Here is a 17,447-nt window from a genome sequence, read left to right as displayed (position 1 = left end):
TGTGGGGGTCTCACAAAAAGGACAGTGTCCTTGCAGCCTGGTCCCGATTAAGTGTACACAGTGCCTCCTCAGAGACTTGGCTGATTAATTGCAACCACACACTTGACACATAAGTTTTAAGGAACATTCTCTGGGTGGACAGACAGAGATAAAAGGAATGCAATCTCCAGAGGTAACCCACAGAGAATTTCTTATGATTCAACCTAGGACTATTTGGAAAATTTTATCGAACTATCAACTGAGGGGTGAGGTGGGGCTGTTCTCTATTCTCTTATTAGATACTGATCAGAATTCTGCTGGGCTTAATCAAGATTGCTGTGCTGAAACAGGGCCAAGAATTTGGGGTTTCAGAGATCAATCTAATATTGAAATAATTTGTGTGAAGTGATATGGGTTTGCCAATTTAAAAGCTTGCCAGTTAAGAATATATTTTTAAAAAACCCAGCATGCTATGTACTATCACCCTATTACTTTGTAAGTTTTTAAGCCTGAAAAAAAAGTCAGGAAGGATCTAATATTAGAATTAACAATAGTCCTTAAATAGCATTATTAAAAACTCATGGGGAAAAAAAAACCCTCATGACAATGACCTTATTTTACTCATTTCATTGCACATGAGGGAAAATTTCACTGCAGAACAATGCCAATGTATACAGCGAATATTAGGAATCATTTATTTTTTAAAAAAAATACAAGTCAAGAGCAATCTAAGCTCTTGGAAAATTCTAAGAAGAAATGAATTGCTGACTATCTTACCAAATCTGGGAGACTACTCTGGTTAGAGATGGTGGCATAGGCAGAAAGTGAAGAACTAAAGAGTCTCTTGATGAAAGTGAAAGAAGAGAGTGAAAAAGTTTGCTTAAAGCTCAACATTCAGAAAACTAAGAGCACGGCATCTGGTCCCATCACTTCATGGCAAATAGATGGGGAAACAGTGGAAATAGTGGCTGACTTTATTTTTCTGGGCTCCAAAATCACTGCGGATGGTGATTGCAGCTATGAAATTAAAAGATACTTGCTCCTTGGAAGGAAAGTTACGACCAACCTAGACAGCATATTAAAAAGCAGAGACATTACTTTGCCAACAAAGGTCGGTCTAGTCAAGGCTATGGTTTTTCCAGTAGTCATGTATGGATGTGACAGTTGGACTATAAAGAAAGCTGAGTGCCAAAGAATTGATGCTTTTGAGCTGTGGTGTTGGAGAAGACTCTTGAGAGTCCCTTGGACTGCAGGGAGATCCAACCAGTCCATCCTAAAGGAGATCAGTCCTAGGTGTTCATTGGAGGGACTGATGTTGAATCTGAAACTCCAATCCTTTGGCCACCTGATGTGGAGAGCTGACTCATTTGAAAAGACCCTGATGCTGAGAAAAAGTGAAGGCAGGAGGAGAAGGGGACGACAGAGGATGAGATGGTTCGATGGCATCACCAACACAATGGACATGGGTTTGGCTGAACTCTGGGAGTTGGTGATGGACAGGGAGGCCTCACGTACTGTGGTTCATGGGGTCGCAAAGAGTCTGACATGACTGAGTGACTGAACTGAACTGAACATAGGATAAAACATTAAATATGCATTAAAAATAGAATTTAGGAGCTGAGGGGATGAAAAAATAGATCAATGATACTCCTCATGAAGCTCTTTTGTCAGCAAGCTCTTGAAGTGCTCTGAGTTCTATCGATCATGGGGACGTTTGTGGCACAAGGATCCTTCGGTCAGGGTGGCTGAACACACTCAATGAAGCCTATCTGACATGACCTTTATGGGGCTAGACTCACGCTGCTGCATCTTGGTCACCTGCACAGCAGAAGGGAAGGGAGCCTTCACCCATGGCGGACAGTCTCAGCACCAAGCCAAGGAAGCACTTGTATAAAAAAGGACACCAAGCACCCCCATCTTTATGCATGGCAGTCTTATTTGACTAACCTTGCACTGTGCTAACATTTTTAAGACGGTAAGAGGAAGCACTACAGATCATTTAACTCTGACTCCACAGCTGTACACCCAAGAACAGTTTGAGTGTTTCTGGCTGATAAGTAGGGCCTAAAGATCACACATCACAGATAAACGTGGATACAACCTGTATTAGACACATTTATAACCACAATGATGTGTATGTCAGAGGGTATATCCTCTCAACATAATTACAGTCAATATCCTATCCAAGGTTATTAACTTAATATTTGTAGACCACACAGTAGCTTAAGCCAAATTCAGCTGGTGGAACATAGGCCAGCTCTCAAGTCTGGGTGAATAATTTCAAAAGCTTAAGCTGGATATTTTTCCCTAAGAGTACAACTTTTACCTGTTCCGTGTAACGATCTATTTTGGATTGTGCTTCAGGAGAGAGTTCAATATCTTTGGCTCCATAGACAGACTGGGCAATGGTTCTTATCTTTTCCACAATTGGAAGCTGGAGAAACACAAATGACAACAAAATGATAAGTTTCATTTGGCTAAAAATTTAACAGAAAGCCTAGTTAGATTTTCTGTAATTGCTTAAAATTCACTACCAGATTCCCTTCTCATTGACTGTAGTATTTGAAGCAACCTCGTTCTCTTATTTCATCCTTAATGTACTGAAATCAGAGATTAACTCACAAATAACAAGCCTTAGGCATTCAGCCAGTCCAGAGGCTACTTACCCAGTCAAATCACTTTTATCCATTACATCTTTATAAAAAATGTACCTTTACTATGTTTTTTGACGGTTTTTATGTCAGAATGAAAGTTTCCTGACTAAACAGTGCTGATGTTTAAGTAGGTCTCAACTTGGGTTATATGGTAGTTAAATGTAATAATACTAAGGAATAAATCTGTTTTTTATGAGTTGAGATTTTAATATAAATGCTGGAGTGATTAAACATTTTATTGGAAAACTAGAGGTTGGACCTAGTGTCACTTTAGCAAATGATGAGACATCAGGACAAGGGGGGAAATCTGAGAAAGACTAGGTTTGGGCAAATAAGTGTGTGGTGAAGAAATGGAAAAATTTTCCACAGTGGATATAGGTTGCTGGTAAAATACTAAAAGTGTTTTTAAGAAACAAGACGGCTTTCCTGGTGGCTCAGTGGTAAAGAATCCGCCCGCCAGTGCAGGAGACACAGGTTCAGTTCCTGTCCAAGAAGATTCCACACGCCTTGGAGCAACTTAGCCTGTGAACCGCAACTATTGAGCCTGTGCTCTAGAGACTGCGAGCCGCAACTACTGAGCCCATGTGTCCTACAGCCCGTGCGTGAGCCGCAGCTATTGAGCCTGTGCTCTAGAGACTGCGATGAGCCTGTGCTCTAGAGACTGCGAGCCGCAACTACTGAGCTCATGTGTCCTAGAGCCCGCGCTACACAAGAGAAGGCATGCCAACGAGAAGCCCATGCACTGCAACTTGAGAAAAGTCTGTGCAGCAATGAAGACCCAGCACGGCCAAAAATCAAAGTGTTTTAAAAAAAGGAACAAGGATGATTCATTAGGAAAGGAATGTTCCATAGATGAAGTGATTCTTAATTCAAGCAAAGCATCTGACAAAATTGCTCCTAATTTCAGTGTGGGTAGGAAATATATCGGCATAATGAATGTAGTTGGTGCATTACCATTTGGTAAAGTACTGCTGGACCAAGTGCTCACTGAATGGACACCAGCCAAGGGGCAGAAGCCTCTTGTGGGCCACCTCCAGGACTCTGCTGTACAGTGGCAAATGGTACATTTGCATGAATCACTGTTGATATATACAGGAGGGACAGTTACCTAACAGGAGAAAATAAAAGCTGCTTCTACTTTCTCAATAGGACAGAATCCAAAACTGCTTTAAAATGTGCTTTTCATTACCACAGTTTTTATTACTGTAGAGGTGCCTGTGGTCTGGAGCTGAAATACTGATTGTTTCAACGAATAAAGAAACTATGGTGCAGGTCATTATGATCTTTCACGAAGGACATAAAAGAGGATCTGAATCAAAGAAGAGAAGCTTCCTTCATGGATGAGGAGATGCAATACTGAAATAGAGGCCGGGTCTCTCAAACAATCTATTAGTTCAATCCAATTCCAATAAAAATCCCGAAAGCACTTGCATTACTTGGCCAACCAATTTTAAAATTGCTAATGAAGAGTAATGGCATAAATAGGTAAGATAATGTCATAAATAAATAAAACCGCAAAAACAAAGGTACGGGTCCTGCCATACCAGGTATCAATCACACTACAAAACTATGCTAATGAATTCCATGTGGGATTGGCACAGGCCAAGATGGTTAATCAAGCTGAGATAAGAAAGAACACAGGAGGACACCTCAGCAGGTGTGGGACAGCCTATAGTAGACATGGCACAAAACAGCGCAAGGGCTGACCCTCCAACTGACATCTGGTTGGAGAGAAATGAAATTCCTACCTCACACCAGGCCCCCAGGTAAGTCCAATATGGAACAAAGGCAAAGCCTTCTAAATGAAAACTTTATATACTAAGGGAAAAAATTGGGGAACTTGATGATCCTAAAGGAGGGAAGGATTTCTTCAACAAGGTAATGACAGAATATACCTTAAAGTAAATGACTTATAGATTTGAAGAAAATTTTAAATTTCTTGTGTTAAAAAAGACATCAGGAATAAGAACAAAGCATAAAGAACAGTGTAGGAGAAGATACGTGCAAATACTTAAAAGAATGGTTACTAGAATGCATAAAACTTCCACAAATTCAGGAAAAGACAGACATATATAATACTGGGTGAGAGAGTAACCAATAACAGTATGACAAAATCCCCAACTCATTACTATTCAAGGAAAGGCAGGTTAAAATGATGAAAAACCAATTCACACCCATGAGATGAATGAAACGGAAAGTCTGTGACTATCAAGTATAGGGGAGGCTGTGGGGAAGATGATCCTTCCAGAGCTCTTGGTTGGGATGTTAATGGTCTCGCCTACCACGAAAGCTTCATTACTGGTCTCTTCACTCTTAACATACCCTCTACAGTAAGTCTACCCTTCCTAAAAGGTACCCAAGTAAGATAAACTAAAGATCAACCCCTGCTAAAATTCCCTGAGGGCTCACTCTAAGATCTGCCTCAAAGACCAACATCTCCAGGAAACCTACACTGACCTTCCTCAAGCACACGTGGGTGCTCTCTTCTTTGCCATCTGATGACCATGGAACGCTCTGACCTGGGTGTCATACAGGACCAGAGATTCAGCAGGGCCTGGCGGCAAATAGCCATTAGCAACGTCCACACTCTCTTGGGGTATACCGATGAACCTCGAATGGTAACAGTGCCAGGATCCAGCTCACCCAATCTACTGGATGGCAAAGGGCCTTCTGTAAACCATGTCATAAGATAAATCAGAAAAGAAATATTCACCTCTAGATGGGGCAAATCTAGAAAGAAATGATAATTATTTTCCAGGAAGGCAGAAGGTAAGGAAAGGACAGAAATGATTAAGGGAAATGGGAAAAGCTATAATAACCAGAGCTGCCTTCCTTGGTCTGAGTTCAGGGTAAGCTTGGGATGGCTCCAGGCTTGTTACAAAAGAATGACCTCAAGAGTGTCAAGTTGAGACTGGGTTAGAGAGAACTCGAGGGTAATTTTTAAAAGATTTCACATTTATTAGCTGAAGAATTGAGAATAGCCTATAAACTCTTTGGGGTCAAGGACCAACTCCTGTCCACCTAGAGGTGGGATTGAGCCCCTGGGGTAGGGTCTCAATACAGTTGAATCAATGAATAAATATTTTCTGAAATTCCTGCTGATGAAGCAAGGATTCCACATGGTGCAACAGTTATAAAAGATTATGTGTGCGAGTGTGTTTAGTAGCTCAGTCATGTCTCACTCTTTCTGATCCCATGGACTGTAGCCTGCTAGGCTCCTCTGTCCATGCGATTCTCCAGGCAAGAATACTGGAGTGGGTTGTCATTTCCTCCTCCAAGGGATCTTCCCAACCCATAGAGGAAACTCATGTCTCTGTTAACACAACTTTTGCGTTTATCAAACTAAAAACTGCACCAATAAGGCAGCTCCATTGCATGTAATCTATTTGTTTCAGCAGGCAAGGAACTTCCTGCTGTTTCTCTGCTTGACTTGTGGGGGGAAGTGTAATCTTTAAAGATAAAAGAAAGTCAAGTTCAGTACAGTGATCTTGATCTGAACTTGATATTCACTTGTACTGCTCTGTTTTCAGTGATAGTTTTTATAAAATAAATAAAGTGGTAAAATAAATAATACATGTATATGTATTCATCATCCCTGGCATTCCTCCAACTCCCTAAATACCTTCAAATCTATCTGTTCATCACCTCTTCCCTCTTCATATCCCTGATGTCTAGGATAGTGACCTGCAACCAGCAGCCACTCCACAACCATCTGTCAAATGAACAGCAAGCTACGCCAAGTACTTTCAAGATATCATGGTGTACAGAGAACTTCAGGGGTTTTATGTACAAAGAATGCCTGTTGGGGTGGGGACGATGACACAGTAAAATATTACAGATTGGAGCAAGTGATAAAGGCTCTGCATATATGTTACTAGGAAAGTCAGAAGATCATAGACTGCAGGGGAAGGCATGGAGATCAGCATAAGGCTGGCAGGAACTTGAGTGGTGCTAAAAGGATGTGAAAGATTTTAATAAGCAAAAAAAGGAAAGATTATTTCACACAGGCTGAAAGGCACACCTCAAAGTGGGGATGGTGGCAAACACAAGGCTTCTTCTGGAAAAAGTGACTATTCTATTATGCACAATTTCTCAATATACTCATAAGCTACTTCACAAAGTCTGGCGTCTATACCACGATCTTGGATCATTCTGAAACTAAAACTATGTTAAATCTCTATCTTCAGCAAGAATGTAACTCTGAACATATTCTACATTAATTTCCTCCCAAACCTCTAAAGTGTATAAAAATAGCTGAAATACTCTAGAACAGAGTATTCTGATGGAAATTTCCATAAGGATGGCAATGGTCTACAACATCGCTTTCCAGGCCGGAAGCCCCCTGCCTCATGTAACTATTAAGGACCTGAAGTGAGGAAATGAGCTCTTAATTTCAGTTAATTCAAATTTCAATAGCTTCCTGTGACCAGTGGCTATGGCTTGGGCGGCACAGCTCTCGAAAGGAACCTTAACCAGGGGTCATGTTGTCTACAGTTTCTCGTTTAGAGTCTGCCTACCTGGAAACCTGGCTGAGTCACACCAGGAAGGAAGGCTGGAGGCTTCACCCTTCACCACATTCATAGTGTTGATGGGTTGATTCAGGCTCATAGAAGCTGAGTGACTCAAAAAGAGATGACATTATCTTTCTTGAAAAGACCTCTGGAATCTCTACCTTGTTTAAACCCTGCTTTTTAGTGGCATGAACTCCAGAAAAGCAGTGGCTCAAATTTTAATTTTCTTTTTTTAAAAAAATTTTTGGTGAGAAGAAAATGGACAAAGAGAAAGTGAAATGGAACAAAAGTTAAAAATGAAGCTGCTGGCCACTGTGGAGAACAGAATGGAGTTTCCTTAAAAAACTAACAACAGAACTACCACATGGGCCAGGAAACCCACTCCTGGTTGTATATCCTGAGAAAAGGCTAATTTGAAAAGATAAGTGCACCCAGTGGTCACTGTCGCTACTGACAAGAGCCAGCACATGGAAACCACCTAAAGATCCATCAAAAGACGAATGGATAGAGATGGCATATACACACAGACAATGGAACACCACTCAGCCATAGAATGACTGAAATAATGCCATTTGCAGCAACATGGATGGACCTAGAGACTACTGTACTAAGTGCAGTAAATCAGACAGAAAAAGACAGAAACCATATATCACAGATGTGGAATCTAAAAAACATGCAAACGAACTCATTTACAAAAGAGAAAGAGGCACAGACAAAGGAGAGAAATACATAGCTACGAGAAGGGAAGGAGGGAGGGAGTGAATTAAGAGTTTGGGATAAACACACACACACTACTATTTATAAACTGGATAAATAACAAGGTTCTACTGTAGAGCACAAGGACGTATATCCAACATCATAAGTGTGTGTGTATTCGGTTGCTCAGTCGTACCCGACTCTTTGTGACCCCAGAGAAATGATTCTCAATCCTAATTAAAGTACTGTTTCCTCTAATCCTCTCAGCTAACTCTTCCTCTGCTTTCAGACAGTTCCTTCACGTGCATATACTTAATCATGCTAACTTGCTCAGTCATGTCTGACTCTTTACGACCCCATGGACTGTAACCTGCCAGGCTCCTCTGTCCATGGGATGTCCCAGGCAAGAATACTGGAGTGGGCTGCCATTTCCTTCTCCAGGGGATCTTCCTGACCGAGGGATAGAACCTGCATCTTCTGCATTGGCAGAAGGATTCTTTATCATTGTGCCACCTAGAAAACCCTCAGCATCATATAATAAACCTATAATAGGAAAGATTCTGAAAAGAATATATATATATATATGTATATATACACACACATATGTATATATTTGAATCACTCTACTGAATACCAGAAACTAACCTAACATTGTAAATCAACTGTACTTCAGTTTTAAAAAACACGTGAATCTGCTAGTCTTGGGGAAAATAAAGTGCAGTTTGGTACATGGCCTTTCCTGTACTTCAATAAAAGTAAACAATATGAACCCACCTTACACCAGGAGCTTCATTACAACACTCCCCCTAGTGTCATGGAGCAGCTCTGCGTTGTGACTGAGAACAACAGAGCTTTTTATCTTTAACACAAAGCATGTCCTTGGCTGGAAACCAGCACATCTGAGCTACCCAAGGTGTACGTGCCGACTGCCATGAGCCAGCTCCCCAAGTGGCTGGCCCCGCCAGCTCTTTGGTCCTGAGCAACAGGTCAGTCCAGAAGAATCCCAGAGGAAACTCGCTCTTCTAAGAAAACCAGGATGCAAGGTAGAGATAGCTGGGGTCTGAGAAATGAAGAGAGAGGCTCATGGCCAGAAAGCCCACATTTGTCCATGTGAAATGATGATGACAAGGAATTCACATCACAAGAGTGACTTTGTATACTCTTTCTTGTTTGTCTGTTTTGCCTTCAGTTTTGATTTATTTCAGGTCACAGGAATTCTGACTGTCCAATTTACCGTAGATGGACATCTTGAGGACAATATTTCATAAAACAAATATGCAGAGGAGTCAACACACTGTCTAACAGTGCAAACTCAAGTGACATTAATATAGCACCTTGTTTTAAAACATGTTAACTGAATACTGATTTGAATTTTGTTTCATCTAATGGAAAATTTTATATTTTTACTACTAGTTGAGGATTTTTCCTCACTATGGTTCTCTTTTATTAATTTTTAATTTACTTTTAAACAATAAAAATGTTTAAAAATAAAGTGCTTCTTTCATTATTTTGGTTTTGTTTTGCTTTCTAATTTTTAATGTAAAAACTCTTTGTGACTCCCTAGACCATAGCCCACCAAGCTCCCTCGTCCATGGGATTCTCCTGGCAAGAATACTTGAGTGGGTTGCCATTCCCTTCTCCAGGGGATCTTCCCAATCCAGGGATTGAACCCATATCTCTTACGCCTCCTGCCTGGCAAAGAACCACTAGGTAGAGAAACACTAGAACCACCTGGGAAGGCCCATACGCTTATTTACAATGTTGTGCTGGTTTCAGGAGGAGAAGGCAATGGCAAGCCACTCCAGTACTCTTGCCTGGAAAATCCCATGGATGAAGGAGCCTGGTAGGCTGCAGTCCATGGGGTTGCTAAGGGTTGGACACGACTGAGAGACTTCACTTTCCCTTTTCACTTTCACACATTGGAGAAGGAAATGGCAATCCACTCCCGTGTTCTTGCCTGGAGAATCCCAGGGACGGGGGAGCCTGGTGGGCTGCCATCTATGGGGTCACACAGAGTCGGACACGACTGAAGTGACTTAGCAGCAGCAGCAGCTGGTTTCAGGTGTACAGCAAAGTGATTCAGTTATGCATATACATATATCCATTCTTTCTAGGTTATTGAGCAGTCTCCTGGGCTTGTATAGTCTTAAGCAGAACATAACAGTAACACCAAAGGAAAACAGAGGAACATACGATTTTAATGATCTCACCCACAGGAAGGGGAAAGGCTGGTAGTGGCCTGAGCATTTACTTAGCCTAATGATGCTCACGTATTTTTATGACACACCAGATGTTCCTCCTTGCACAAAGTTACTCACGAGCCTCAGTGTGCTGAGAGACTCATACGAACAGACGTGAGGTGAAGCTTAGGCTCCACTGTCATGGGAAGGAGTCATAGTCCCCTAATTCGTCTACTGGAGCTGTGATGACAAAGAAAAATCTTCCAGTCTAGGATTAAAAGTTTCACTCAAGGGGGGAGTAAACTATTTTCATGAAAAGAAAAAGAAATCATTTTCTGAAATAAAATGGTGGCTAAAACAAACCCCTAACCTCTCAGATTCTAGGTGATTGGACGCCTGTGCTGTTTTGAGTGATTTCCTTCCCAAATCCTGAACTAGTCTTTAATACACTTGTGATAACATTTAAATAATGTTGCTAGCTTTTCAGGCTGAGCAAACGGATTCTGTACCCACTGGGCTCTGCAGGTGGTGCAGCAGTAAAGAACTGCTTCCCAATGTAGGAGACACAAGGGATGTGGGTTCACAGCCTGGGTTGGGAAGATCCCTTGGAGTAGGAAATGGCAACCCACTTCAGTATTCTTGCCTGGGAAATCCCAGACAGAGGCGCCTGGCGGCTAGAGCCCATGGGGCCACAGAGTGGGACACAACTCAGCGACTGATCACGCACCTTATTGAGGGGTCTCAGGTCATCTGAATTTAAGTCAGAAAATTCCGGGGATGGACGGAGTGAGCAGAAAGTGACTGGCTAACTGGAGGTGGGACCCTGATGATTCATTTTACACCCCTGTCTTTCTTGTTTGGCCCATAATTCTGGATGATATAATGCAATTCTAGAAGCTTCCACCACAGTGACATTCCATTTTTCGAGTTACAACAAAACAGTTAAGTGAAACTATAGGAATCCTTGTGACATGTACAAGTAAAACGCGTATAGACCACTCTTTCTCATCAGATTCTAATTCTAGCCTCAAGGGGATTAATCTGGGAGATATCTATCAGAATCACAAAGCCCAGAGTAGGACGCATTGAGAAAGTTGGCCTGTATCTAACAGATTCAGATCTGAAGAGACACGTCAAACAAAGATGGGTGTGGCAGCTGGTAGGCCAAGGAGGTGCGTGAGACCAAAGGAGACTGGACAGGGTATACCTAGAGGCCAGTGCTGGAGAAGAATCTAGCTCTGATAGAGATCTGAGGTGTGTCTGCAAAAGGGTGTGGGAATTTGGGGCTGAATCATGAAGAAGAGCTAAGAGGAGAAGAGGCTGATGGGGGAGGGGCTAGAAGCAGTTCAGGCTGGAGAACCAGAGCTCCATCATAAATAAGAAAGGAGAATATGAGCTCACAGGTAGACACTGACTCTGAAGGAGATGCTCAAGGGGCAGCTTCCTATAAAATCTGCCAAATATTCAGCTTCACATAGGTGATATAAAGGAGAAAACTGAACACAGGTCTGGTGAACAGAGGCAGACCAAGGGCAGGTCTGAGGACAGGGAGGAGAGAGCCAAGGGCAGCCAAGGCCTTGACAAGGAGATAACAGTACAGGCACAAACAGGGCATAAAAAGAAAGGTCATCCCAGCTCCTTAAAACTGTCGCTGAGCAATTACTGTGAAATGCAAAAGGCACAGACGGATGCACATAACGATCATTCTAAATTTTAAAATTCTATGAATTAAAACTATATATATATAGTAGGAATGTATACATTTTTATACATTCTAAATACACAGAATGGTACATTTAAAAATGATAAAAACAGGGAATTTTACATTAGGAATTTTTTTTTTTTTACCATATTGAAAAAAACCACCACTACCATACACACATATATTCTATACACATATAAACAAGTACATATACACATGTATTTTTATTTATTTTCTTAAAATTTGACGTTCTGGCTGCAAATGCCCAGCGTCCAACTAAAAGGATATCTGTCAAATACCTACCCCCAAACTGATCTGAATCCTTAAGAAATAGAAAATACATAATTTCTCAATAACCAACCAATTCCTCTACCCCCCAAATGCACGCCAGCAGGGGAGAACACACTCATAAACACACAGGCAGTGCAAGTGCAACAGGGCGGAAATCCTTGGTGCTGGCATGGCCCTAGACAGTCTTCCTGGTCTGTTTTGATCTTCCCTGATTCCAGCCCCGCTGTGATCAAGAGCATGGCTTCACACAAGGAACAGGAAAGACCTTTAAACAAAAACAAACACCATCCTCTCTCGGTGTCAAGGCTGCACCTCACTGTGTTTGTGAGGTTAGAGGAAGGAAGCGAAGGGATGTGGAGACAGTTTTCAACCCTCACTCCTGATGTAACAAACAATATTCAGACAGACTTTCGGTGCCATGCATCCTTTGCAAAAGCGACTGAGATTTTATTAAACCATTAATAGCTCTCAATTCTATGCAGAAAGAAGGCTAAATGTCTGGCTTAAATTAGGGGATGCCTTTTTTCCCGGTGCCCTGGGAGCTTCTAACTGCTGGGTTTAAACCACTTGGAAAGGACACCATCCCTGGAGTTTGACAAAGTTACCTGAGTTACAAGACAATTCCTGAAAGTCAATTCAGGAAATGCCCTCTGAAGTGAAACAGACAGTAGGAAGAGCTAACTTAAGATCCCCAGCCTCCCATGTCCCAGCACTTTACTCTGGGACAATTCATTTTGTTCTCACAGCAACTGGGTGAAGCTGGATGTCAATATCAGATACTATTTTATATTAAATATATTCTTACATGATAAACTACCTTTGAGCAATTAGGCCACTGCCCCTTATTCTATATTTAAAAAAATTATAATTTTTGAATTAATCAACAGCTTCCTCTGTAACGTGAACAACTGCTGCCTGCTCTTGAATTAGAAGCTACTCCAATGAAAGACATGCAGAATTGTTCTGTAAAGAACAGTGGTTGCATCCCTCAATTTTTGACAGGTCGGCACAGACTCCTGAGTCCGAAGAGCAGCTTGATTCTTGCTTTAACTAATGGACAGGTCATCAGAAAGCCACAGGCTCAGGGAGTTGTCCGGCTTCATGGTGTCTCTGAGGCTGGGTGTTTCCTTTTCTTTCAAGCTGTTCCTCTTTCCATTTGGGATTTTGAGATGATTTCTACTTTCCACACGAAAGCAGTCATGCCCTGTGCTCCTACACTATATCTGATTCGTCAATCAGCTCAGCTGTCTCTTCCATAACACAAGATGGGGACAGGACTGGAGCAGGAAATAAGATGCCATCAATCCTGCACCCAATACATTCTGGGTGGAATAGAGTCTGGGGTGATACACAGAAATCCGGTTTGTACAAAGAAGCAAAGGCAGTAGGGTGTTTCTTTTATCAGGCTGTTTTATCCAAAAGTATTTTATCACTTCTTTTTTCCTGTAGGGCAGTCTCATACCTCCCTATGAAGCCATCAAGCATCAAAGGGTTAGTTATGGGGAAAAAGAAAAAAGAAATGAAAGGAAATAAAAGGGTTTCAAAAAAAACTGTTACTTAAATAAAACTTAAAAAAGAAAAGCATTACTTAGTCCATAAAGGTTCACCAACACTGACTATGAAAGAAATCTGGTGGAAGGCGGGTGAGGGGAGCTTAAATTCTGTTACTACCTTCAATGGTGACCTCAGATTTCTACACTGTTACAAGATTGTAAATGGTCTTCTATAATCTAAAATGGACTCGCCAGCATGAGGGACAGAACTATTAGCAGAGAGTCTCTTTTCATAAACTGTCACGAAGCGATAAAAGGCTGAACTGCATAAGAAGCAATTATGCAGCTCAAATCTAATTTCTGTGTTACAGAGTATGTGGGTAAAGCAGGCAAGAATCCTACCAAATATTGAGGCAACACTGTTATAAAATTAATCTGCTTTTCACAGAAGAGCAGACATTTTAACAGCATCATCTTCACAATGAACGGGAATTTAGAACAAAAATTTTTAATATTGGTGGGAAGGAAAAGGGTTCATCTTAGGGTTAGTGCATGTCGAAGACAGCGTTAACTCACAAAATACCGCTTCTATTTACTGACCTGCTTTTCACCTTGGATGGTTTTCCTGAAAGAGCCACAGTTTGTGAATGTGAGATCATTAAGATCTGCCATTGCCACTCAGTGTGGTTCTCGATCAGAGTTGGGTGACGGTCTGTTTCCTGACAATTGTGTGTTTCCTTATATGTAAAATGAGGGGAAAGCAGGGAAGTAAGGAATAAAGAAGTTAACAAGTGCAAAGTGTCCATGTGCCTGGCACACGACAAGCCCTCCTCAGCTGTTATCATCATATTCTTGATGATTTAACTCCAGACTCAAGACCAACAGAATTTCTGAGGAATGAAGGGACGGGAGAAGCCACCAGTTAAGGCTGAGAACTCCAGAAATCAAGGACTACCTAAGAGGACAAGTCCAACAGCCAGAGCTGGAGCCAGCAGATTCGGAATGGAGATGCTTGGGCAGGAGCAAAGATGAGGGAGAAGACTGAGGTCCTGGGAAGTCCAGATATGCTGACTGAGTGCTCACTGTGCAGCTGTGTTTAAACATATACTAGGCAATCCAGCAACTCCTCTTCAGCATATATACCCAAAAGAACTGGAAGCACAGTTTTACATGGATGTTCACAGCAGTAAGCAGCAATATTTACAACAGCCAAGAGGTGGAAGAAATCCAACTGGCCACTGACAGACACAAGGGCATAAACACACAATAGACTGTTGCTCAGCCTTAAGGAAGGAAGTTCTGACATAGGCAACAACATGCATAAACCTTGAGGACATTATGCTAAGTCCTCAAGGGCTGTAGACTGAATGTTTCTGTCCCCCCAAAATTGGTATGTTGAAGCCTAATTCTCAGTGGGATGGTGTATTAAGATGTGAGGCCTTTGGAGTGATTAGGTTGATGTTACTAGAAGGTTAGGCCCTGGGGTGATTAGGTCATGTGGGTGCACCCTTCATGTAAGGGATTAGTGCTCTTATAAAAGACAAGATCCCTCCCCACTTTCACCACATGAGGATACAGTGAGGAGACTGCCATCTAAGAAACAACAAGAAGGCCCTTGCCAGACAGCCAATCTGCTTATGCCTTGATCTCAGACATCCCAGCTTCCAAAAGTATCAGTGATACATCTCTGCTGTTCACACGTCCACCCAATACTATGATATTCCTCATAGCAGCCTGAAAGGACTGAGACAGTGAATAAGCCAGTCAAAAGAGGGACATATTCCATGGCTTCACTGGCATGAGACAGCCAGGAATAAAGGAGAACGAAAAATGAAATGTTAGTGTTTGAGGGGTACAGAGTTTTGCAAGACGAAAAGACCTATGGAGAGAGATGGTGGTTGTACAACAATGTGAAGCTACTTAACACTAGTGAACTAGTCACCTAAAAATGGAAAAGGTGGTCAGTTTTATGTTATATGTGTTTTACCACAATTCAAAAATTAAGAAATATATATATATTAGACATATTTAATAGCTCAAGAAAACCATGATGCAAAGGGACTTTAACAGAAACAGGCAAAGAAAATACTGCCCATGATTTCCCAAGCATTATGAGAGCCAAATTTCACGGGGTTGCAAAGAGTCGGACACAATTGAGCGACTGAACTAAACTGAACTGATGAAAGCCAAAGAACTAATGCTTTTGAACTGTAGAGCTGGAGAAGACTCTTAAGAGAGTCCCTTGGACTGCAAGGAGATGAAACCAGTCAATCCTAAAGGAAATCAATCCTGAATATTCACTGGAAGGACTGACGCTGAAGCTGAAGCTCTAATACTTTGGATACCTGATGCAAAGAGCCGACTCATTGGAAAAGATCCTGATGCTGGGAAAGACTGAAGGCAGGAGGAGAAGGGATGAGATGGTTGGATGGCATCACCGACTCAATGGACAGGAGTTTGAGCAAGCTCCAGGAGATGGGAAGGACAGGGAAGCCTGGCGTGCAGCAGTCCATGGGGCTGCAAAGAGTCAGACATGACTGAGGGACTGAACAACAATGAAGGTGCTCGAAAGTCTTGTTCCTGTGCAAACCCTGTTGAACCCTATATTCCAAAGCCCCTCTGCACTGAGTGCAGAACACAGGCTAGGGGCCAAAGAGTTGGGGTCCCAAGGAGCTGGACCTTGTCAGATGGTTCAGCCTCTTCAACCTTCTGTTAATCCTTATCTGCAGAGCTGTTGCGACAACCTGTGCAAAGCTCTTAGCACTGGCCTGGCATATCGTCATCATTGTGCTGGATCTTACCTGCACGTCATACAGGAATTGGAATCGACTTTCTTTGCTTGCAGCTTCTCTCACAGCCCAAGCCAGGTCCACTGACCCTTTCCCACCAATCGACCAGTGATAGCAGGGGACTGCATTAAAGGCGCCGGCCCGCTTCGCAAGCTCACACACCAAGTCAATCTCTGCGCGGGTGTCCGTCCTGGTGATGAAAATGTTCGAGGTTTTGCATCTGTATTCATTTAGCGATGTTTTTTCAAAGAAAGACTAACAGCTTACACAGAACTTTGCTCCCAAACACTGAATATATTCTAAACATCAAAAGTGGTTACACTGTGCTTAAATAAATCAGACTTTAAGCAAAGCATGGAGGAAAAATCCTCTCCAACTCTTGTCTCAAATATTTCAAGTTGTTAAAAGTTTTATTGAGAAAATTCCATAGCATATTCCTTTGATCATCCATTGTCTTTCAGTAAGAAATGCTGGTCAGAATTAATAATAATAATAAAAGCGAAAGAAATGGTAACTTACTTTACAGATTTCATTTCCCTGCTAATATTTGAGAACACATCTACTAAAGTAAAACCAATCCAAAGAAAACCAAACAAACAAATAGAATGAGTAGTGTGTTTCTCTATACTTTAGATGAAGCACAGAAAAGCCCAAACATCCTCAAAACACAAATGTACTTCACAGGGTGGCCCAGTGATATGCCCACATTTAAAGTAGGACGCTTGACTTACTTGAAGACATTCAGAGCCACAACAACAGGGACCCCGAAGAGCTGAGCGATCTGAATTTGCTTCTCCAGGTTACAGCAGCCGTCTGCCACCAGCTGGAGGTTCTGTAAGAAGAGCAGACCCCTGCATAGTATCACCTCCCACTAAACCTGCCCAATGGCAATGGCAGGCCCACTCTGGCAGGGTTTGTTCCATCTATGCTCACTCCAGCTTCCCTGGTGGCTCAGTCGGTAAAGAAATCTGCCTGCAGTGCAGGAGACCTGGGTTTGATCCCTGCATTGGGAAGATCCCCTGGAGGAGGGCATGGCAACCCACTCCAGTGTTCCTGCCTGTAGAATCCTCGTGGAAAGGAGCCTGGTGGGCAGCAGTCCACAGGGTCGCAAAGAGTCAGATATGACTGAGCGACTAAGCACAACACATGCTT

At 42.1% G+C, this 17,447-nt stretch overlaps 1 protein-coding gene across 1 annotated transcript in view; it reads right to left on the bottom strand.

Annotated features, from left to right (window-relative positions):
- MTHFD1L (methylenetetrahydrofolate dehydrogenase (NADP+ dependent) 1 like) overlaps positions 1 to 17,447 on the bottom strand; it is a 187,935-nt gene that overhangs the window by 58,209 nt on the left and 112,279 nt on the right. The window contains exons 23-25 of the mRNA XM_055433111.2: positions 17,027 to 17,127; positions 16,308 to 16,485; positions 2,306 to 2,413 (exon numbers count right to left, since the gene is read on the bottom strand). Coding sequence (XP_055289086.2) covers positions 2,306 to 2,413; positions 16,308 to 16,485; positions 17,027 to 17,127 — 387 coding nt within the window. The remainder of the gene's footprint in view (positions 1 to 2,305; positions 2,414 to 16,307; positions 16,486 to 17,026; positions 17,128 to 17,447) is intronic.

This window comes from Moschus berezovskii, chromosome 10, assembly GCF_049115385.1.
Source record: "Moschus berezovskii isolate FMDL1 chromosome 10, NW_MosBer_1.0, whole genome shotgun sequence".
NCBI classification, from domain to species: domain Eukaryota; kingdom Metazoa; phylum Chordata; class Mammalia; order Artiodactyla; family Moschidae; genus Moschus; species Moschus berezovskii.
Note: the sequence above shows the minus strand (reverse complement) of the source record. Positions and strands in the feature narration are given on the sequence as shown.